Here is a 21,932-nt window from a genome sequence, read left to right on the forward strand (position 1 = left end):
GGAATAGTGCAAGCATCAGAACCAGAAACAAATACGATAGGGATGGATGTTGGAACTACCAGACTGGAAATTTAAGACAACTATGATTAATATATTAAGGGCTGTAATGGAAAAATCAGACAACACATAAAAGCAGACAGATAATGTAAGTGGAGAAATGGAAATTCTAAGAAAGAATAAAAAAGAAATCATAGAGATTAGCCGGGCGTTATGGCAGGTGCCTGTAGTTCCAGCTATTCAGGAGGCTGAGGCAAGAGAATCACCTAAACCCAGGACTTGGAGGTTCAATATTCAAAAATTAATTAATGTTGGGTGGTGCCTGTGGCTCAGTGAGTAGGGCGCCCGCCCCATATATCAAGGGTAGTGGGTTTGAACCTGGCCCCGGCCAAACTGCAACAAAAAAATAGCCGGGCGTTGTGGTGGGCGCCTGTAGTCCCAGCTACTGGGGAGGCTGAGGCAAGACAATCGACTAAGCCCAAGAGCTGGAGGTTGCTGTGAGCTATGACGCCATGGCACTCTATGTAGGGTGACAAAGTGAGACTCTGTCTCTAAAAAAAAAAAATGATAATAATAATAATAATAATTAATGTAATCTGTGACATCAATAGGTTAAAAAAGAAAAATCACATAATAATATCAATGAATACAGAAAAAGTATTTCACAAAATCCAAAATTTATTCACAATTAAAAATCCTCTGTAAAGTAGAAATAAAGAGGAACTTCCTCAACTTGATAAAGAACATTTACAAAAAACCTACATCTGGGCAGCGCCTGTGGCTCAGCTGGTAAGGCGCTGGCCCCATATACCGAGGGTGGCGGGTTCAAACCCAGCCCCGGCCGAACTGCAAAAAATAGCTGGGCATTGTGGTGGGCACCTGTAGTCCCAGCTACTTGGGAGGCTGAGGCAAGAGAATCGCTTAAGCCCAGGAGTTGGAGGTTGCTGTGAGCTGTGTGAGGTCACGGCACTCTACCGAGGGCCATAAAGTGAGACTGTCTCTACAAAAAAAAAAAAAACAAAAAAAAAACCTACATCTAGCTAATGTCGTATTTAATGGTGAGAAATGCAAACTTTATTGCTAAGATCAGGAACAATCCAAGGATATTCCCTTAACCACTCCTTTTCGGCATCATATTGGATATCCTAGCTTACGTAATAAGATAGGAAAATGAAATAAAAGGTACACTGGGAATGATGAAGTTAAATTGTCTTTGCTTGCAGATGACATGATTGTCTATGTAGAAAATCTGAAAGATTATGCAAAATAACTCCTAGAACTAATAAGTGATTACAGCAAGGTTATAGGATATAAGGTTAATATATAAAAGTTAATTTCTTTCCTATATGCCAGCAATAAACAAGTAGAAGTTGAAATTAAAACACACTACCATTTACAGTAACACCACCAAAATTGAAATACTTAGGTATAAATCTAACAAAATAGGTACAATATCTTATATTTTGTGGATATGGACATCATATCTCTGTGATATTTTGTTGAATATATTTAGAAGAGTATTGTAACAGCTTTATTTTAAAATGACAACATCACATACCAGAAATTAAATCCCCTGCAAATATTTCAATTTAGGATGAAAAAATTTTAATGTCAAACTAAAAATGTACTAGGAGATACAATTTTTCAAAATTCTTTTAAGAAGTATGTGAGCAAAAAAGTTTGAAAATAACTGCTATAGAGAAAGAGAGAGATGAGGAATCTCTCTGGGCCAGTGGAGGAAGATGTAACAACTGATATCTTAGGTTGGGGCCAGCACTGCTTTCCTCTTGAGCCTTAATTCAAAAACCAATCTCTTTGTTCACAAAGGTTGTGAGGTATTGGGGGCCAATACTTTAGGAGGAGAATGGAACAAAACTAGTGAGTCCAATAAGGAAAGAAATCCACTGACACTTAAATACCCTTAAATCCTTTCCTCGCTCACGCTTAATGCAAAAACATGTGGGTTAACTTTTTTTTTTTTTTTTTTTTGAGACAGAGTCTCAAGCCCTGGGTAGAGTGCAGTGGCGTCACAGCTCACAGGAACCTCTAGCTCTTGGGCTTAAGTGATTTCTTGCCTCAGCCTCCCAAGTAGCTGGGACTACAGGCGCCTGCCTGCTATAGTTATCATTGTTGTTAGGCAGGTCGGGGCTGGATTCAAACCTGCCAGCTCCAGTGTATGTGGCTGTTGAGCTGCAGGCGCTGAGCTACAGGTGCCAAGCCAAGTGTGGGTTAACTTTTGTAAGAGATTGCAAATTTTGCTAATGGGAAAACTGTGATTCCCCTGATTCCTGAAAAAAACTGGATAAACTGTAGCTCAAGAACTTTAATCAGGTTCTTAACCTTCCTAATGCCACAACCCTTTAATGCAGTTCTTCATGTTGTGGTGACCCCCAACCATAAAATTATTTTCGTTGCTACTTTATAACTAATTTTGCTACTGTTATGAATAATGTAAATATCTGATATGCAGGATGTATTTTCATTGTTACAAAGGGATCGTGACCCACAGGTTGAGAACCGCTGACTTAAATGGACAGGTCCTTACCAGCTGTCATTTCAAAATATCAGCCAAGGGCTTTGATAGGCGGGATGCAGGGATGGGAAGAGGTCAAAGGACTTAGATGTCTAAAATTCAAGTTTAGGTTATGTTGCTATGATTTAAATCCCTTATTGCCCTAACTTTCTGTAAAGGTTTAAGTGAACCTTAGAGTACATCATCTTGGCTGGAGCCTGGGATGTTGGAAGAGCTTCTTGGGAGATAAGGTCTGCAAGGGCCAGAATGTCCTTAAGGAATTTGGGCTTTATCAAAAACAGTGGGGGAGAAGCATTAAGCCGCGGAGTAGTGTGGATAGAACACTGCTTTAGGAAGGTAATTCGGGGTGCCAGGGACAGGGTTACCGGATGGATTTGTTGTAGTGATCTCAGACAAGTGTTCCTTCCCAAGCAATCTATTGTCTCCGCATCCCTGACAGGTTGAGGTTAAAACTAGCCCTCGCCTAAATGTTCACACAACGGCCACTAGTTGGCAGCAGGGTGCAAGAGAATGGATGGCTCAAGATCCCCACCCCCACCTCACCCCCCAGCTTCCTGGTCTCTCACTCCTTGGGCTGTGATGGGGAATGATCATCTGGTAGAAAACAGCAGCAAGTGAGAGAGCATTGTGTGGAGGTAACCCCAAAGATTCAGACAGGAAGGAGGTATAGAGATCAGAGGACAGAGGATGTGGTTGGGGTGGGGTGGGGGCAGTGATGAAGAACAGAGATGGATCGTGAATGACCTTGAATTTTCAGGCTAAGAAACACTGACGTCGTCCTGAGGGACATCAAGAAAGGTTTTTAAGTAGGAGAGAGACATGACTAGATTTTGCGTTTTAGAAATAATCACCAAGATTGTAGTGTGGAGAACAAGGTGCAAGAGACAGGAAGCAGAGAGAACAGTGACAAGGCTGTTGCAGTTATTTCGGGAAAGATGCTGAGTGATTAAGGCCAGGGCCAGCAATTGCAATGGACAAAGGGGGCATGTTTTTAGGAAGCTTAAGAAATAAAAATTATAGAATGAATAAGGGGCATTAAAACGTAGTTGGGACAAAGTATGAATATTATTTCCCTATTTTTAAATTTACTTCCCAAATCGTTAGATTTTTTTTTCTGCTGAAACCGCACTGGAAGAACTCAGATTTCGGAACTTCTTTCAGTCTCAATTCTAGGTCATTCATTCCATAATCCTGACCACAGTACGTGGTTAGAGCTGGAGATCAGGGAATGGCTTAGCCCTGTTCCTTCAGCAGTTGCCTTCCTAGTTGGGTGGAAGGACAGTCAATTCCTGAGCAGTCTGGAGAGCCCTTGTTTGGGGGAACTACAAGACGCTGTGGAGGCTAGCGGGGAACCTGATCCGGACGGCTTCCAGGGAGAGGAGATTGTGAGTCTAAGACTTAAGATGAAAGAGCCCACTCACAAAACTGCCAATGAGCAACCTAAGCCCTGGTGGGAAAAGAAGGCGGCCTAAGAGCAGGCCCGACGTTAGGAACCATAGACGTCACCTATAGGGGATAAGGATCCAGGCGAGCTACATTCCCCAGGGTATCTTGCGCTAGGCGAATCGCAGTCCCCGTTTCCCAGAGTAAACTGCATCCCCCAGGGGGATGTCAGGCTAGTGGTCCCCAAAGGCCGGCCAGGGGCTGGAGGGCTGGGGTGGGCGGAGGCATGGGCCCGCCCCCTCACCCCAACACGGCAGCTGATTGGTGCAAAGTCTGCCTAGTACTGCTTCTCTGGCTGGGCTGGAAGCGCCACTGGGAGGGCTGGAGAAGAGGCCCGATCGCCCCTGACAGTAGCGGTCCAACCTTGGCCAAATCTACTTCGGGGGGTACCGCCGCCCCTAGAGAAAAGGCGTCAGGGGATTCCGCGCTGTGCCGCCCAAGCGCCCCGGGCCACTGCGGAGTCTTGCGCCTGCGCGTCACTTCACATTTTGGGAAATGGCGGGGCTCGGGCGTGGCTGCCTTTCCATGGCGGCAGGGAGCTGCAAGCGGGTTCTCGCGCCTTTTCAGACCCGGGTCTAGACAGCTGGGCAGGGGCCGGGCGCGGAGGGGTGGAGCCTTGGGTGCTGCCTGGCTCTGCCCGCTGTTGGGCCCTCGGGCGGGAAGTGAGCTCTGCGCGCTATCTGCTTTGCAGTCCTTATGTTCCGGCCTCCTGCGTGCGGCTCCCACCTATCCCTGTACCCCGCAGGACGTTGGTTTCCTCTCCCATCCAGTGGGGACCGCCGCTAAGTAGCGTCATAGGATTAAGGGCCCAGACCGCAACGTTGGGAGCTTGGGCTCCCCTCGTCTGTGAAGCTTACGGAGTTAACTTTAACTCTTCAACAGCAGCCTTTCGAGAACGCGAGATAAGGCTGCCTCTCACCCTGGCTCCAGCACTTCCTGGTTAGCCGCCTTGCCCCCAGGCTCAGGCTACCTCTTTCCTTATCCGTGATGAAGATGGATGTCTTCATAGGATTATTTGTTCCTGATAATACATTTGTTCCATTTACTAAGTACTCTTTTTCCCTACTCACCCCTTCCTTACAGCCCCTCTTCACGTCAAGGAGATTTTATAGCTTTGCCTGTCCAATTACGAAGGCAGACTTCCCCTAGGTTTACTTTGGTGTTTCATCAAGTATTTGAGTGCCTGCTGTGTACTAGACACTGTATTGAATACTGCTGAGGACGCTAGTGACCCAAATTTGTCTTCTTACCATTAAATTCAGACTAGTAGGAAACATTTGGATTTGTGCTAGACAGTGGAAGGGTACAGTGCCAAAAGAAAGGAACAGATTAAATGTTCTTGAAATTCAAGGAGGAGCAGCTAATGTCTTTAGGGAGGAGGCGGTAACAGTCTCATTTTATCGCCCTCGGTAGAGTGCTGTAGTGTCACAGCTCACATCAACCTCCAACACTTGGGCTTAAGCGATTCTCTTGCCTCAGCCTCTCAGGAAGCTGGGACTACAGGCGCCCGCCAGAACGCCTGGCTACTTTTTTTGTTGTAGTTCAAACCCGCCATCCTCGGTATATGAGGCTGGCGCCCTACCCACTGAGCCACAGGCGCTGCCTTTTTTTTTTTTTTTTTGAGACGGTCTCACTATCTTGCCCTCGGTAGAGTGCTGTGGCGTCATAGCTCACAGCAACTCAAACTCTTGGGCTTAAGCAATTCTCTTGCCTCAGCCTCCTAAGTAGCTGGGACTACAGGCGCCAGCTACAACGCCCGGCTATTTTTTGGTTGTACTTGTCATTGTTTTGCAGGCCCAGGCTGGTTTTGAAACCGCCAGCTCCAATGTATGTGACTGACGCCCTAGCTGCTGAGCTACAGGCACCGAGCCTAATATATATATATATATTTTTTTTTTTTGTAGAGACAGAGTCTCACTTTACTGCCCTCGGTAGAGTGCCGTGGCGTCACACGGCTCACAGCAACCTCCAGCTCTTGGGCTTATGTGATTCTCTTGCCTCAGCCTCCAGAGCAGCTGGGACTACAGGCGCCCGCCACAACGCCCAGCTATTTTTTTGTTGTTGCAGTTTGTCCGAGGCTGGGTTTGAACCCACCACCCTCGGCATATGGGGCCAGCGCCGTACTCACTGAGCCACAGGCGCCGCCATATAATTCTTAATAGCAGGATTTTAGCATATTTGCTGTGAGACTTCAGGGACATAACCTTTGAGCCTGTCAAAGATACAGTACCTACTTCACACTCAGAGTGATGCATATTAAGCCTGGCCATCAAGGTTGGCACAAACTACCATTTTTTGAACACTATCAAGCATTATGTGATAGAAATGCTTTAGATGCCAAAATAAAGAATTGAGATATCCTCTGGACATCAGGGATCAAACATTTTTAAGCAGTTGACGGCACCAATCAGAGGTGCTAGGAAGGGACTAGATCCTGCCCAAGTCTGGAGCCACTGCAGTGGCTGCAACCCTTATTTTTCTCACTCCCATCCAAACCTTCCTACCCTCAATCCATAAGTATTTCAAAGCCATGTTTCTAAAAACCAGCCATTTATATCTGTTTAGGTAAGTTACAGAAGGAGTGAGGTGGTGTATTTACAAGTTGGTTTGCCCAGATATGCTATAACTTAGTGTCTGTATTTAATATTGACAACCAAAATATATATATATATAAATATCTTCCATCTATACACAGCAGGGCAGGAGTGTCCTTGTCTTCTTGAGCAGTGAGTTCTCAGCCTCCTACAGGCCCTCCTCTCATGGTGATAGTCTGGCCCTCAGTGCAAAGGAGACTAGAACCTGGCAGCCCAGTCTGGCCCTTCCCCTCTCCTCCCTGCACTCCAGTGCTCCCAACTGGTCTCAGGCAAGGTAAGATTAGTTTGAGTGGTTGGGTAGGAAGAGATGGGAATGGGCAAATCCTAATGGAGCCTGACCCCTGTGCAGGAGACTCAGGCCTGCAGAAGGGGTGGCCATAGCCACCTCCTGGGGTAGAAGCTTCAAAGTTCTTATTTCAATTAGTGTATTCTTGGGTCATAGGTCCAGCCCCACAGATTAGCTTGTTGAAGAAGGCAAGTGTCTGTCTGGACAGGGCTTGGTCCCCACCCTCAGGTTCTGAACCATTCAGAGGGAAGCCTGGGTGTGGGTACAGGAGACTCAGGCTGATAAAAAAATAGTAACAAAATCAGTAATAAAAAAATTATAAAATCTGTTGCTTGTCTGGATAGATTTCAGCAACAGCCTTGCTTTCATTAAAATCCTGGAGCTGTTAAAGTTCTGACCATTCTTCTAGACATCATGGCTGAGATCTGTCAGTTTGGAAGTCTCATCCAGCTGCCTGTGCTCCCGAGAGCTTCTCGGGGCTGCTGGGAACAGGCTGGGCTGGTGGTATGGGGCACCTCACACTTGGGAATCAGCCCCTAAGGGGTGGAAGAGCTCCTCTGGTGTCTTGTCACATTGGCTGGCTCCCCCCTGCCGGAAGCCAGAAGCAATTTCATCAAAGGTCCGGCCTTTAGTCTCAGGAACTTTGAAGTAGGTGAAGATGAAGAACAGAACCAGGAGAACAGTGAAGATGATGAAGACATAGGGACCACACAGTTGCTGAAAGACACACAGACACATTCAGTTGGAATCATGACCCTAGACCCTGACTGTAGGACTTGGGATAAGTCACTTTATGTCTGGGCCTTTTATCTGAAATAGGGAATACCCACCGGCTACCCAGGAATGCTAAGATCATTAAATGAGACTGTGCTTGCACCTGGCATGCAACAGGCTCCAGAAGCACAATTCAAAGCTAAGAAAAAAGCCCCAGAGTTGAGGTTAGCATTCTCAGCCATGTAACCTGGGTTTCCAAGCCTCAGTTTCCCCCTTGGTATGATTCCTAATGGGAATGCTGGGAGAACACTTTGCACAGCACTATGGAGTCATGCATGCTGGTGAGAAATGGGGAGTATAAAGACAAAGGGGGTTCTCACCTCCACATACTGGAAGCACATGCCCACAATGAAATTTGAGGTCCAGTTGGAGAAGCCAGCGACTGCAATGGCAGCTGGACGGGGACCCTGGCTGAAGAGTTCAGCCACAATGAACCACGGGATGGGGCCAGGGCCCACTTCAAAGAAGGCCACAAAGCCGAAGATGGCCACGATGCTAAGATAGGACATCCAAGGAAGCCGTTCCTGTTAAGGTTGATGGAGGGGGGAAAGTCAGTCTGGGTTGTGATGGATCCTCAGAGGAACCAGTATACAGGCAGCACAGAGCAAGGCTGTGTATGCACTACAGGTTGGAAGGCAGCAGGTCTGGGGCTGACCCTGGACCTGCCATATACTTAGGTACCCTGTGTTAGGTCTCAGTCTCCTCATGTGAACAAAATGATTTAAGTCCTGCAAGGTGGTTACAAGCTTGAGAGAGAGAATGTGTTGTCAGCAGGAGGTGCTAAGAGGCCCTGCGGTCCTCTGGGTCTGGCTGCAGAGCAATTTGCTTGTGGCAGGAGCATGTTAGAACATTCCGTGGTGTAGGGTGGATTCATATTACAAGGCTTGTAAGGTATGGCACAGAGTAGGCACTAGACATAGGGTTCTGGATATAATCCTCCTTGAGGGAATGCATATATCCCAAGTAGTTTTTAATTATGGGATTAGAGAATCGGAGGCAGTAGAATGGAGTTAAAGAAATTTCATAAACCCTTCTAAATTCTATGAACAATACTAGAACTAAGAGAAGGGACAAACACGATTGGATTTATGCTCTTACAAAGGTAATATTCACTAGGTTGATGGATGGATGTATAATGAAGCAACTATCCTAAAATATTATTCATAGAATCTAGCTGGTGGACAGATGAGTAGATGGGTGTTTATTGGATAAGTCTTCCCATTTTATGCATATTTGGAAGTTTTCATAATAAAATATTGGGGCGGGGGAACAAAACTTACCTTCAACACGAAAAAAAAAAAATCCTCCTTGAGGAGGCCACAGTAGAAAAGACAGGGACTTCATTCAGATCTCAGATCTGCAGCCTATCATTTGCCACATGCCTGACCTCTCAGCATTGCTAGACTTTCCAAGCCTAGGTCCACCTATAAAATGATGAGTCGTGCTTTCCTTGCCAACAAAGAAAAAGGTCCTTTTTTAGCTCATAAAGGTGATTCATGAGTCTTCACATGCACGTGTGAGATGTGGCTCCCTCAAACACTGTTACAACATCAACATGTTACCCATCTGACATGGGAAAAAAACAAAGAAAGAAATGAATGTTTGTGTTTATGAGTGCCCGGCATAGAGTTAACACAGTGATGACAGTCATAGGCATGGAGTCAGTAGACCTGAGGTGAATGCCTGGTTTCTTCTTTGTCCTGACATGTCACTAATCTTACTGGGACTTAGCTTTCCTCACCAGTAAAATGAGAATAACTAAGCTACACCTCTGGGTCATGGGAATTGAGGGTGACAAGGCCTGGTTTCTATACCTCTGTGGTGAGGACAATAATAATTTCCAGAGTTGCTACCATGGTGAATTGAGACTGCAGATAGACTTTGAAAGGTTTAATATTGGGCAAGGCAATTTCCTGGAGAGCTGAGAGTTTGGGGTCTAGGGCCAGAGGTTCTGTGTTGAGAAGCCACCAAGCAGGGAGGACCAAGTTCAAGACAGGATGTGAATAGGATGGAAGGAGACAACCTCTGGAGCCAGAAAGTCAGACCCATGTAGAACCAGGACAAATACAGCCCCTACCTGGCCTACTTTGGGATTTGAAGCCCAGGAGAACTGCCCCTGATCCTCCCCACCCCCACCTCGCTCCCTGGAGTGTTGGCAACTCACCAGCAGCGCCAGTGCAATGGTCATGAGCACGGCACAGCCTGCCATACCAGCTAGGCCTATGAGATGCAGGGTCCGCCGGCCAGCTCGCTCCACCACAAACAGCTGTGGGCAGAGAAAGAGTCAGTACCACCATCCCAGCATGGTGCCCCTCTGAACACATCCACCCAGAGGCTTGTCCTAACGACCAGGAAAGCTACTTGGCACTGCAAAGACCAGTGGGGAAGAGGGTACTGCCTTCTCCATGGGGCCCAGCTTGGAGGCTGGATAGGGGGTGAGGGATACAGAGCTGGCCCCAGAGCCCGATGGCAGTACATGGGAGCAAGGGGTGGCTCTAGAGAACCAGAAAGCTGAGCATCCTGGCTGTGACCTTGGGCGAGCCTTTTCCATTTGATTTCTCTGAGCACCCATGCCAGCTGTGTGATATGACATGGAACTCACAGGTTGTTAAGAGTGAAGGGATAGGCGGCGCCTGTGGCTCAAGGAGTAGGGCGCCAGTTCCATATGCCGGAGGTGGCGGGTTCAAACCCAGCCCCGGCCAAAAACCACAAAAAAAAAAAAAGAAAAAAAAAAGAATGAAGGGAGAAGGCACATATGGAGATATGATGTGTGCCTGCCTCCCAGCAAATCTTGCCATTCTGCCCTGGCCCGACCCCTGCCACTGACTGACAGCAGAGAAAGACTCACCGACACAACAGTGAAGGCTGTGTTGACGATGCCAGAGCCGATGGTAGCATACACAGGCTGCTGCACCCCTGCCTTCTCGAAGATGCTGGTGGAGTAATAGAAGACCTACCAGACAGAGAGAATGCTGGGGCTCAGCTGGGCACTGTGGCTCTTCTCTGCCTCTGCACCAGTGTGTGTGGGACCCAAGGTGAGGAAGGAGTGGAGGGCACAAGCACTTCTCTGGCTGAGGGACACTGCACTGCAGTGATCTTTTGGGTTTTGGTTCTAAAGAGAAGCTTCTCCTTTAGCAGTCATATTTGTTGTTTTAAGTTTGGGATTTGTTCAGAGCACACACTTGACCACAGGGGTTGGCTGGGGCCATAGAATGGGGTGGTGCTGGGGCACTCACAGCGTTGATCCCCGACAGCTGCTGGGACAGCTGTAGCACCACGGCAATGAGGATGGGCTGGCGGTAGGCGGGTGAGCGGAACAGCTCCAGGATGGTGACCTTCTTCTCCCGCATCATCTGACGACCCTCCTCCTTCATCTCCTGCAGGTCGTGGGTCACATCAGCTGTTCCACGCAGCTTCTTCAGCACTGGGGAGACCGGAGGGAAGGAGGAGATGGCTCAGAGAGAGAAGCAGGCCGGGGCTCAGCCAGCAGGGAGGAGGGCAGGGCCCTGCCCGTACCACTCTTGGCCCGGTTCTCCTCGTTGCGGTTGATGAGCAAGAAGCGGGGGCTCTCGGGACAGAAGGGCAGCACGATGCACTGGAGCAGGGCTGGGACGAAAATGATGCTCAGTAGCAGGGGCCACAGCTCCTCGTTGCCCATGATGGAGTCCAGACCAAACACCTGGGGGAAGTGGGGGCTATGAGCATCCTTCAGGGGGCTGTCCCTGCTTTGTGTCACCTGCTGCCTCTGGAGGGTCCTCCACTAACCTCTCTGAACTCAATTTCCTCATCTGTCAGGTGGGGAAGCAGGACCTACTTCATGGCATTACTGGGAGGGTAAGAGGCAAGGCTGGGAATGTGTCCAGCACAGAGAGTGGGGTTGCTACAGTGCTCTGGGAGGATTTCAGGGACGGGGACAGGGAAGGCACAGTGTGCATCCAGGCACAACCATATGGGGTACAGGAGAGCTGGCATATGCAGGAAGAGCAAGTTCCCTGTGATTAGATCCCCGGTATGAGAGGAAAGGGGACAAGAAAGGTGGAGAAATCTTGCTCTTCTGTGGTGGTGGCCCAGGAGCTTTGGGGGTGGTAGTATGTTCCTGGACCTGTGTATCTAGGGCTGTCCCTTCACAGGGCTGTGGAAGCTGGGTACTAGTCTAGTCAGAGAAGCTCTGCCCTGCAGGACAGGACTTGGAAGCTGGGGGCGGCTGCAGCTCACCTGCGCGATGAGGATGCCGACAACGATGCCCAGCTGGTGCAGGGTGCCCAAGGCCCCACGAAGGGCTGTGGGGGACACCTCCCCAACATACATGGGTACGAAGCCCGTGGTTAGGCCGCAGTACACGCCAATGATGAAGCGGCCCAGGATCAGCATCTCAAAGGACCTGCTAAGCTTCGAGAAGCCCATGAGCACAGCAGACAGGAAGGCCAGCAGGTTCATCATCAGCATCGAGTTCCGCCTGAGGGAGAGGTGGAGGGTCAGGTGGGTGCCTCACAGGTGAAACCCTGGAGCAGGCAGGGGAGTCTCCCCCACCTCCCACCCACATCTGGGATGCCCTGGGCAATGAGGATGCCAACAACGATGCCAGAGCCCTTCCTGCTCACCGGCCAAAACGGTTAACAAAAAGGCCCACAGAGAAGGAGCCGATCATGCCTCCAACAGAGAAGATGGCCACAGAGAGGGACCAGAGCGTGGTGAGTGTGGTAGGCAGTATCTTCTCCCCGTATCGGTGGATCCATGTCTGGTTGTAGAACTCCTCGATCACCTGCAGGGGAGAAGCAATGTGGGTGGGCAGCCCCCAGGACATCCTCCTTTTCTCCTTCACCCCTCATTCAGAGATAGCCCTTTTGCTGGAGATGGTCTGGGGCTCCTGGCTCTGCCAGAGACTCACTGTATGTTCTTCTTTCTTTTTTTTTTTTTTTAAGTGATGGAGTTTCAGGGCGGTGCCTGTGGCTCAGTGAGTAGGGCGCTGGCCCTGTATACTGAGGGTGGCGGGTTTGAACCCGGCCCCAGACAAACTGCAACAAAAAAAAGCTGGGTGTTGTGGCAGGCACCGTAGTCCCAGCTACTCGGGAGGTTGAGGCAAAAGAATTGCCTAAGCCTAACAGCTGGAGGTTTCAGGCCGGGCGTAGTGGCTCATGCCTATAATCCCAGCATTTGGGAGGCCAAGGTGGATGGACTGCTTGAGCTTTGCAGTTCAAGACCAGCCTGAGCAAGAGCAAGACCCTGTCTCTAAAATATAGCCAGGTGTTGTGTTGGGCACCTGTAGTCCCAGCTACTTGGGAGGCTGAGGCAAGAGAATCACTTAAGCCCGGAGTTTGAGGTTGCTGCGAGCTGTGATGCCACGGCATTCTACTGGGGGTAACAAAGTGAGACTCTGTCTCAACTAAAAAAAAAAAAAAAAAAAAAGATGAAATTTCACTTTGTCACTCAGGCTAGAGTGCAGTGGTGTGAGGGTAGGTGATAGCTCAGTGCAACCTTGAACTCGTGGCTCAAGTGATCCTTCAGCCTTAGGCTTACAAGTAGCTGGGACTACAGGCACAAGCAATCTCAAACCAGCTAATTTTTTTTCTATTTTTTGTAGTGATGGGATCTCGCTGTGTTGTCTAGGCTGGTCTTGAACTTCTGGCATTAAGCAATTTTCCTGCCTGGGCTTCCCAGAGTAGCACTATGCCTGATAATGTTCTTCAGCCATGACCCATCCCTTTTATCAGGTCTGTTTCCCCAGGTAAGAAAAAAAGGGTTGGGCTTCCCGCTGAGAGCTGCACTGGCTCTTCTACTTCCCATGGTTTCACAGGCTATACACGACTTGCTGGGGATACTGATAGGTAACCAACAGTGGAAGTTCAGGCACAGAGCAGAGACAGGTACAGAGAGAAAAGACTTCTTTCCACCTGCCCATTTTCTCTTCTTACTTTGCCCCAAGGCGCCAGGTGGGCCCCAGCTCTGCCAAGTCCAAGCCACTCTCCCCCCACAACCCTGCTGGGGAGGAAGCAGGGCTGGATGAACAGGTTCTGTCCTCCAGGAAGTGCAGACTCCCTGACTTTGCACTCAAGGTGCAAACTCAATGCACACACCACGCTTCAGAAGTGTTCTCAAGACATAAGACTCCTGCTGTTGCTTTCTGTCCCCAGGCTCTAGCCTGGGAGCACCACTTTGAAGGACCCTGGCTCTTCCCCTCTCCTAAGGCCCAGATGGGAGATAAGGGGAAAGGCTCTGGACAAGAAAGCAGTTCCAGGAACTGGAGACACCTGTCCCAGTACGGCCTGCCCGCTAGTCCTGCCCCCCACCCCAAGAAAAGGCCTGGCCTGTTCCCAAGGATGTGGCAGGTGGGTAGCACCGGTTCTGCCTAAGGACACTCAGCACACTCTCAGGCAACACAGACACACACCCAATGCCACGGAACTGGCTAGACCCACCCAGCCACATGTGTAGCTAGGCACAAGCCCAACTACCCAGAAATAGCTTCCTGTATACACATACCATAACATACAGACCCATGCTCAGATAACCTGAATACTCCTGGCTTCAGCCACTCACAGAACTGCATGCCCCTCCACCCTCACCACTTGTAGTTCAAATTCCATTCCATGTGACCCCAACCCAGAGACTCTCCCAGGTGTACACCGCAAATTCGCACACACACAGCAGTGGGCAGTCTCTTCAGCCTTTGCCATCACTGCTCTTAGTCCTCCCTACCCTTCCCCAAACCAGAGTTCTAGCGCAAGAGGAGAGTGTGGATGGCCACATTTGCCAAACGGGAAAGCCCACAGTCCCAGAAATATCTACAGAGTCCAATGGACCTGTCCCTTGGTGCTTTACTTCCAGTTGTTGTGGCCCCTTGGCCTTTAACCATCTTTTTTCTTGCCATGCCATAACCTCTCCCAAGTCTGGAGTCACCTGACAGAAACCAGGCTCCAGGGGGTTAGGACAGGTTGACAAGGGAGAGGCAGTTCTGAGGATCTACCTGTCTGTCCTGGGAAGGCCAGCGGTGCACTGATTAGTAACCTGTGCTCTGAATCTGGACACAACCAGATTCAGATCCCAGCTCTACTCCTTATTTCTAGTGTGACCAAGGGCAAGTTATTAATATTCCATTTCTGAGATGCTGTTACTCCTGCCTGGAAGGCACACCTTGACTCACTGCTGAGACCTTTGGAGATCCAGCTAGAAGGTTTCCCTGACTCGTAGGAATTTGTCTTCGCTGAGGGCAGGGACCTAAGTTGATTCACACCAGGGCCTGTCCCAGTGCCAGAGATACCTGGAAGAATCATTGAATAAAGAGTCTTGGGCTCTCCTTCTAGAACCCCTTTATTCTGCTGGGGGCAGAGAGAAGGCAAATTTTAACAAAACAAAACAAAGTACTTGTGCTCTTCAAGGGACAAAACCAACCCCAGAGGAGGAGTGGCTGGGAACAGTAATGCCCCATTTATCAGGCTTCACAGAGAACAAGCTGTTCTGGATAAGGGAAATGCCCAGATAAATGACACTTGTCCCTTTGAGGGTCCAACCTTTCCTGACCAATCATCATGATAGAAATCTGGAAAGATTTTACTTTGCTGCCCTGAGCAACTAGACTTATAAGCAGGGCTCTGGGGCAATAGTGTCTTGGGGGCTCTCTAAAGGGGCACTCTAAAGAGTGATTGTCCCTGTACTGATTGATTCATGATGGCTTATAATTTCTGCATTTCATAATTCCCAGGATCTTCCCCCAGTCCTCTGTGGTTCACCAGACAGTCTCCTATAACTCTCCATACCCCTCTTCAAATTTGCTAAGAAGCCAGCTAATGGAACTTGTTTGAATTGTGTACAAAGAAAGAGTACATAGTTGCTGAGTAAGAGCTTAAACTACTTAAATGAACTCAAGGATATGACATGAAGGTTTCTGCTTTGGCAGCTCATATCTTTAACTCTCTTCTTAGAAGGCTAAGGCAGCTGATAAAAGGACCTTGTGTAAATGAGGTTATCAGAGCCCTGCCCTTAGTTGGTGACATAGTCAAGGCCCCAGCCCTGTCCAGGCCTGGCTCCTCTGTGGCTCCTGGGCCCACTTTACAGGACAGGGGAGGGTGAGCAGCCAGCCTCCTCTGCTTTAACCTTGGCCCCAAGCCTGTCCTCTCAACCCCCCAGCAGCACTTCTTGGCCAAGTCAAGGCTGGGTAATGGGCTTCTGCTTCTTAATCTGTGCTTGACAGTTCTGGGAAGAAGCTATGCCTAGTTTTCCATTCCTGTTGCTGATTTGAGAGCTCTGTGTCCTCTCCTCCCAGGGGAGTGGGGTCCACATGGGGCTACAAGCTGGCCCTTTGCCCAGAAAAGGAGATCGGTATCCCTGGAGAATCAGATGACCTCTACATGGGGAAAAGTTCTGAGGTCAATCTCCACCCAGTCACTGCCCCCAGCATCCACACTAGCAGCATCTGTCTGGGTGCCCTTCCAGGAAGAAAAGCCTACTTGTCGCTCCCCAACAGGATCCACAGGTACTAGCAGCCTCCTCAGCCCTGGCTCCTGTTTTTAGGTGCGGCCTTGGGACATGCCTGTGCTGAATGTTCCCACCTCACTGCCCACCCCAGGGCTGAGAGTTATACTTGATTCTGCCATCACCCCCCCCACACACACACACACACACACCACCACCACCAAATCTGTTCTAATTCTCTACCCAAATAGCACCTGCCCTGGGTGTCACCTGGATCCTACTCCTGACTCTTCCCGTCATCTACCAAAGCCAAACCAATTTCCCACAATAAACGACCCCTCAGAATGACGGTTAATTGCATTAACTCAGCTGCCTGCCTGCCCTCTCTGCTCCACCCACCTCCTCCCATTCACAGCCTCTTCGCCCAGCTGCTGCTGGGTCTGGGCGAGTGCATGCAAGCTGGGGAAGAAGGGAGGCCCTGGTCATTTCCACGGGGGACTGCCATGGCATCAGCCTGGTAGAGCCAAGGGGCTATTAGAGATCTCTGTCTAGGCTGCTCACTGATGGGGGGCACCCCCAGAGGGAGGCCAGCCTGGAGAGGCAGGGAGACACTGGGCAGCCAAGACCTCTTAGATTGGATGGCTCCCCTTCCAAAGCTATTCCTCACCAACTAGCTCTCCTGGGGTGAGGTGGCAGGCTGCACATGTGTCAGGACACTTTGGGAATCCCCAGCAGCTCCCTGCCAGGCCCAGGCAACTGTATGGGAGGACTCTGTGTCTGCCTCCTCTCTGTACAGGGCCATGAGGCAGAGCATGCCGCCTGGCACATGGAAAAGCTGTTACTATCACCACTGTTGTTCTCTCAAGGAGAGAAGCCACCACCTTCAGAGGAGCATTAGGGGCAGGGTTTGCCATTTTCAATTTGCCAGAAGACAAAGCTGATTACCTGATGGAATATGAAGAGTAGAAGGTAGAGACATGTCTCAGGGTAAAGCTCTGTCTTCAGGACCTGCCTGGCTATCCCCTGCAGAAGGACCCAGCAGGTTTGTAGGCCAGAGAGAGAGGGCCAGACTTCAGCTAAGGGGAAGGAAGTGCTTTCTAGACTTGGGAGGTTGAGTTTGCCCACTGCACACGTGGTGAGTTCCCCATTCATGGGGAGCATGTAAGTCAAAGTAACTGGTACATGTTTTACATAAAAGGCTAGATAGAACATAGTAGGTAGATTCTCTGGGCCATATATGGCCTCTGTTATTTAATTTTATTCTATTTCCCTAACCATTTAAAAATTCAAAAGCAGGGCAGCACCTGTGCCTCAGTGAGTAGCGTGCTAGCCCCATATACCGAGGGTGGTGGGTTCAAACCCATTCCCGGCCAAACTGCAACAAAAAAATAGCTGGACATTGTGGCGGATGCCTGTAGTCCTAGCTACTCGGGAGCTGAAGCAAGAGAATCACCTAAGCCCAAGAGCTGGAGGTTGCTGTGAGCTGTGACTCTACAGCACTCTGCCAAGGGTGTGCTACAGAGTAAGACTCTGTCTCTAAAAAATAAATAAATAAAAATAAAAATGTAAAAGCCTCATGGTGTATGGCACACCTCTTGGGGGTGGGATACAATTTTAAGAGGGACTTTAACAAATGCAATCAGTGTAAACTAATTCTTGGTATCCTCAATGAATCCCAAACAATAATAATAATAATAATGAAATGTAAAAGCCATTCTTAGTTCATGGGCCATAGAAAAACAGGCTATTGCCAAGTGGCCCCTCTGGGAAACAGGGTATCTATTTGGAACCTCTGGCTTGTCTCATCTTTCTTCCCTGTGCCAGGAGGCTTGGGTCTTCCAGAACACCCCTGGGTCAGACCAGAGATTTAAAGCTCCCTCTCAACCCTTCCTCTCCTCTCCTCTATGCTACATGGGGATAAAGGGGTTATACAGCCAGCCAGGTTTCTAGCTCCAGTTAGGAGGAAAGGGCAGCTGTCCAGCTTAGTGCCTCAGCCTGGCCTTGACCCCTGTGCTGCCCCCCAGCTCTCAGTGCCTGAGCTCGTTTCTCCACTGCAACTCTCAGCCACACCCCAGAGTCAACTGGGAGATCAGAGCCAGATGCTCCAGGTGGTGCTGAACAGACGGCCCTGACCACGGGGTCCCCTGAGGCCTCTCTCTGGGGCCTGGGGGAAGAAGCACAGGTTGGAACTAGAAGCTGCGCCCCAGCACCATGGTAGAAGATCAGACCACCCAGGCTGCCTCTCCGGAAGAGTTCTGACATGGCTGGCCTCCAAACCAAGGCCAGGACAGGCCTCTTCACTGGTGCCCTCCCGTGAGGGTCTCCCTGCAGACAGAGGGATCTTCATCTCACAGTGGCAGCAACGTCCAAAGCCTTCTTGGCCCTTGGGATGAAGTGACTTCTCCACCCACACTGTGACTCATGTGCCCTTCCTCTGGCAGACACAGCGACTCCCCCACAGGGCCTGGACACCCCACAGCTTTGCTCCTCTGGAAAGCCTTCCTCCTGATAACCACCCACCTCTCTATTGCAGTGGTTCTCAAACAGAGGCAATTTAGGCCCCCCAGGGGGCATCTGCCAATATCCAAAGATATTTTGGGCTTCCACACTGGCCACTGGCATCTAGTGGGTAGAAGCCAAGGATGCTGGTAAACATCCTCCGATGCACAGGACAACAAAGAATTATCTGGTAAAAGTGTCAGCTGTGCCGAGGTGGACAAACCCTGCTCTGTGGGCCAAGTACCTTCTCCCTCCTCTTCCTCTGCTCCCACTGTGCCTGCCCACATTTCCATCACTGCTCTTCAGCAGACATGAGGCACTGTACGCTCCCTCTCCACTGAACTTCAGCTGGAGACTTTCTGACTCATCTGTGTTCCTGGTGCCCAGCACAGGGCTGGAGGCAGAGCTGACAATCATTGACTAACAATCTATGAATCCATCCAAGGGGTTTAGGGATGATGTGACTGTGACAGGGTGTGATGGTGCAAGAGATTGTGCAACTGCATGTGGGAAACTGTTGAGATGTCTGTACGTGACTGAGCTTGACTCAGCTCTGAAGATGGGCCATAGAAAAACAGGGTATTGCCAAGTGGCCCCTCTGGGAAACAGGGTGGCAAGGGGCTGGCTAGGTGGCAGCTGTAGGTGTGTGAAAAGGTGTCTCGGCACTCATCTCTGACTGTGCTCATCTTCCACAGTGGTTGAAGGTACAGACTGAAGCCACACTCCCTGGATTCAAATCCTAGTTTTGGCATTTACTCACGGTGTGTCCTTGGCTTAACTGCTTAAAATCTGTGTCCCAGCTTCTTATAAAACAGGGATATGGTGTCTGCCTAATGGGGTTCTTATGAGGAATAACTGAATTACTATTTCTAGAGCAAGCGTAACAATGCCTGCCTGGCACGCAGAGAGTAAGATGTGAAGTTTTGTGGTAGTGGTGATGAACAAAACGGAGAGGGGACCCAGAACTCTTTGGATGTAAGAGAGATAAGGAAAGGCTGCCTGGATCCTGGAGCCCAGTTCAGCCAAGGGGAAAGAGGGCTTGGGTTGGCAGGTGGGTCGTGCCTCCAGCCCCTTTCAGTTCTTTTGCTCACTCAGCTGGGTTGTCTTGGGCAGACGTCGTCACCTTCTCTGCAGACAAGATTCCTCCTTTGGCAAACAAGGAGGAGTTGAGCCAATGGGCCATCGAGCCCCTTCAAGCCCAAATTCTCTGGGTCCTGAGCATTCCTTATTCTCAGACATGCCTGACACTGTCCCTTGACCAGGACTTCATGGTTTCTCAATGGCCATTAGTCATCTCTGTTGGCAGCTTAGCCATCTGAGGATGGGAGAGGTAGTGCTCAGCGAGCCCAGTATGGCGGTCAGGATGCCCTTGTTTATTCATTTCCTCCCTCTGTGGCTGGCCTCTTCTCCTCTGCTGGGGAGAGGGAGGTCATCACGGCTCACAGTGTGGGGCAGGGTTGGCACATAAGGTGAGGGAGGCGCAAGGCCTGGAGCCCAACTCTAGCTCAGCCTTGCTTTCCAAATGACCTCACCTAGCTTCAGTTTTCTCATTTATGAGAGGGGGAAGGTAATCTCAGCTCCACCTGCCTTAGTAGGGCTGCCTTGCGGAGATAATTTATGGGGAGGTGCTCTGTAAACCATTTAAGATAATATTAAGATTAACCACTTCCAGGAGGAAGCCCTTTGGGGCCTGTTTTATGGAAGAAAATTTACATCTGGTAATTAACAGCGGAACTGGCATCCCTATTGTTCATGGAACAAAGTCTCTAGGCAACCTAGTGCTCTGTTCTAAGAGAAGTTCTCCCCAAAAGGCGGGGAAGTTGATGTATCCAGGGAAGGCAGTTGGCAACTGCATTAGAAGAACACTGCAGGCCATCGCATCTTGGGGCAAGCTGTTCCCAATGCCTGGACATCTCCCTCCCCATGAGGCCACCTCACTCCTCAAGGTCTAGCTCAGCTGCCACATCCTTGTCCAAACTCTTACAATCTCTCCCATCACCCCCACCCTACCATTAGTGGTTCCCTATTTGCTCGCACAGAACCTTGAAGCCCCATTAATTATACCGAGGCATTCCCAGAGTGATCCCAGGGTCTCTCCCACCCCTCTGGAGGGTGAGTCCTTGACAGCAGGGACAGAGCCCAGCTTAGACCAAGTCAGAGGCACCTTCCTGAGGACCAGGAGGACCTCTCCTCCTTTCCTTATACTGACTAGGTCCGTGTGTGGCACAGGCTGGGTGCCCTGGGTGAACATGTTGGCTGAATGCCCAGTGCCATCCTAGGAAATGCCTTCAGCACCTACCCTGCACCCTGTGGTTGCTTTGTTCTGTTATTACACGCTGGCTCTGAGCTGCACTTGCATTTTTATTCTCGAGCCCTTCTTTCCTCTCTTTACATGTTAAATTTATCATTTCTAATCTGCTCCTGGTTGGAAAAGCTATAGCCAGGCTTGTGAGAAGTGTTTGTAAGTGCAAAAGTAAACAGACTGAGTGCCTGAGTGCTTGCCCCGGAAACACTGCTAGATTGCAGCATGTGCTATCCATTCTGGCCACTCACCTCTCTAGCTTTGGTCTGCAGAGGCTGGTTTCTGAAAAGACCTTTGGACAGGTGCCCACAAATGCTCCTATAAATGCAGTTTACAGCCTTTGCCGGGCCCTTCGTGCTGCCCAGTGGCCCTGGTGTGATGCCCTGGTCAGTGGTTCTGCCACAATTCTAACCTCTTGCCTATTTCTGATTAGATAAGAGGCCTCAAATCTTCAGGAGTCTCTTAGTCCCTCCAGGCCAAAGGCAGCCCCTCCCTCCTGCTCCAACACCACCTGCCTGGAAGACCTACCCCTAATTCCTTATCTACACCTTTTGCTCCTGGGCTAATTCCTCCCAACATGTTTAAAAATAAAGTCTTTCATTTAGGCTGGGTGCCTGTGGCTCAAGCAGCTAAGGCACCAGCCACATACACCTGAGCTGGTGGGTTCGAATCCAGCCTGGGCTCGCCAAACAACAATGACGGCTGCAACTAAAAAATAGCCAGGCGTTGTGGTGGGCACCTGTAGTCCCAGATACTTGGGAGGCAGAGGCAAGAGAATCGCTTGAGCCCAGGAGTTGGAGGTTGCTGTGAGCTGTGATGCCACAGCACTCTGCTAAGGGCAACAGCTTGAGGCTCTGTCTCAAAAAAAAAAAAGTCTTCATTTAAAAAAACTACTAGCCACACAACCCTCCTAGATCCCCTGACTTCTTCTCCGTTCTCCACCAAGGTCCTTGGAAGGAGTGTCTCCTTGCTTCCCCAGCTGCCTCTCACTACAACTCAGCAGTAAAGCTTCTGCCTGCACCACACCAGTCTTAGTGGCTGCAAGGCCGCCATCCACTCTGTGTGGAGGGCATTCATTCAGTGCAGCCCCTGGGA

At 49.8% G+C, this 21,932-nt stretch overlaps 1 protein-coding gene and 1 non-coding gene across 2 annotated transcripts in view; one reads left to right on the forward strand and one right to left on the reverse strand.

Annotated features, from left to right (window-relative positions):
- Positions 1-6,506: 6,506 nt before the first annotated feature.
- The window catches only part of SLC2A1 (solute carrier family 2 member 1), a 34,496-nt gene continuing 19,070 nt past the window's right edge, over positions 6,507-21,932 (reverse strand). The window contains exons 3-10 of the mRNA XM_053577343.1: positions 12,229-12,389; positions 11,843-12,083; positions 11,144-11,306; positions 10,864-11,051; positions 10,476-10,580; positions 9,792-9,893; positions 7,948-8,151; positions 6,507-7,570 (exon numbers count right to left, since the gene is read on the reverse strand). Of these exons, the coding sequence (XP_053433318.1) occupies positions 7,370-7,570; positions 7,948-8,151; positions 9,792-9,893; positions 10,476-10,580; positions 10,864-11,051; positions 11,144-11,306; positions 11,843-12,083; positions 12,229-12,389 (1,365 nt within the window). The 3' untranslated portion in view covers positions 6,507-7,369. The remainder of the gene's footprint in view (positions 7,571-7,947; positions 8,152-9,791; positions 9,894-10,475; positions 10,581-10,863; positions 11,052-11,143; positions 11,307-11,842; positions 12,084-12,228; positions 12,390-21,932) is intronic.
- LOC128575736 (small nucleolar RNA U13) lies at positions 9,096-9,199 on the forward strand. The gene has a single exon (XR_008377141.1). It is a non-coding gene; the product is annotated as a small nucleolar RNA U13 (small nucleolar RNA).

The sequence above is a fragment of the Nycticebus coucang genome, chromosome 22, assembly GCF_027406575.1.
Source record: "Nycticebus coucang isolate mNycCou1 chromosome 22, mNycCou1.pri, whole genome shotgun sequence".
NCBI classification, from domain to species: Eukaryota; Metazoa; Chordata; class Mammalia; order Primates; family Lorisidae; genus Nycticebus; species Nycticebus coucang.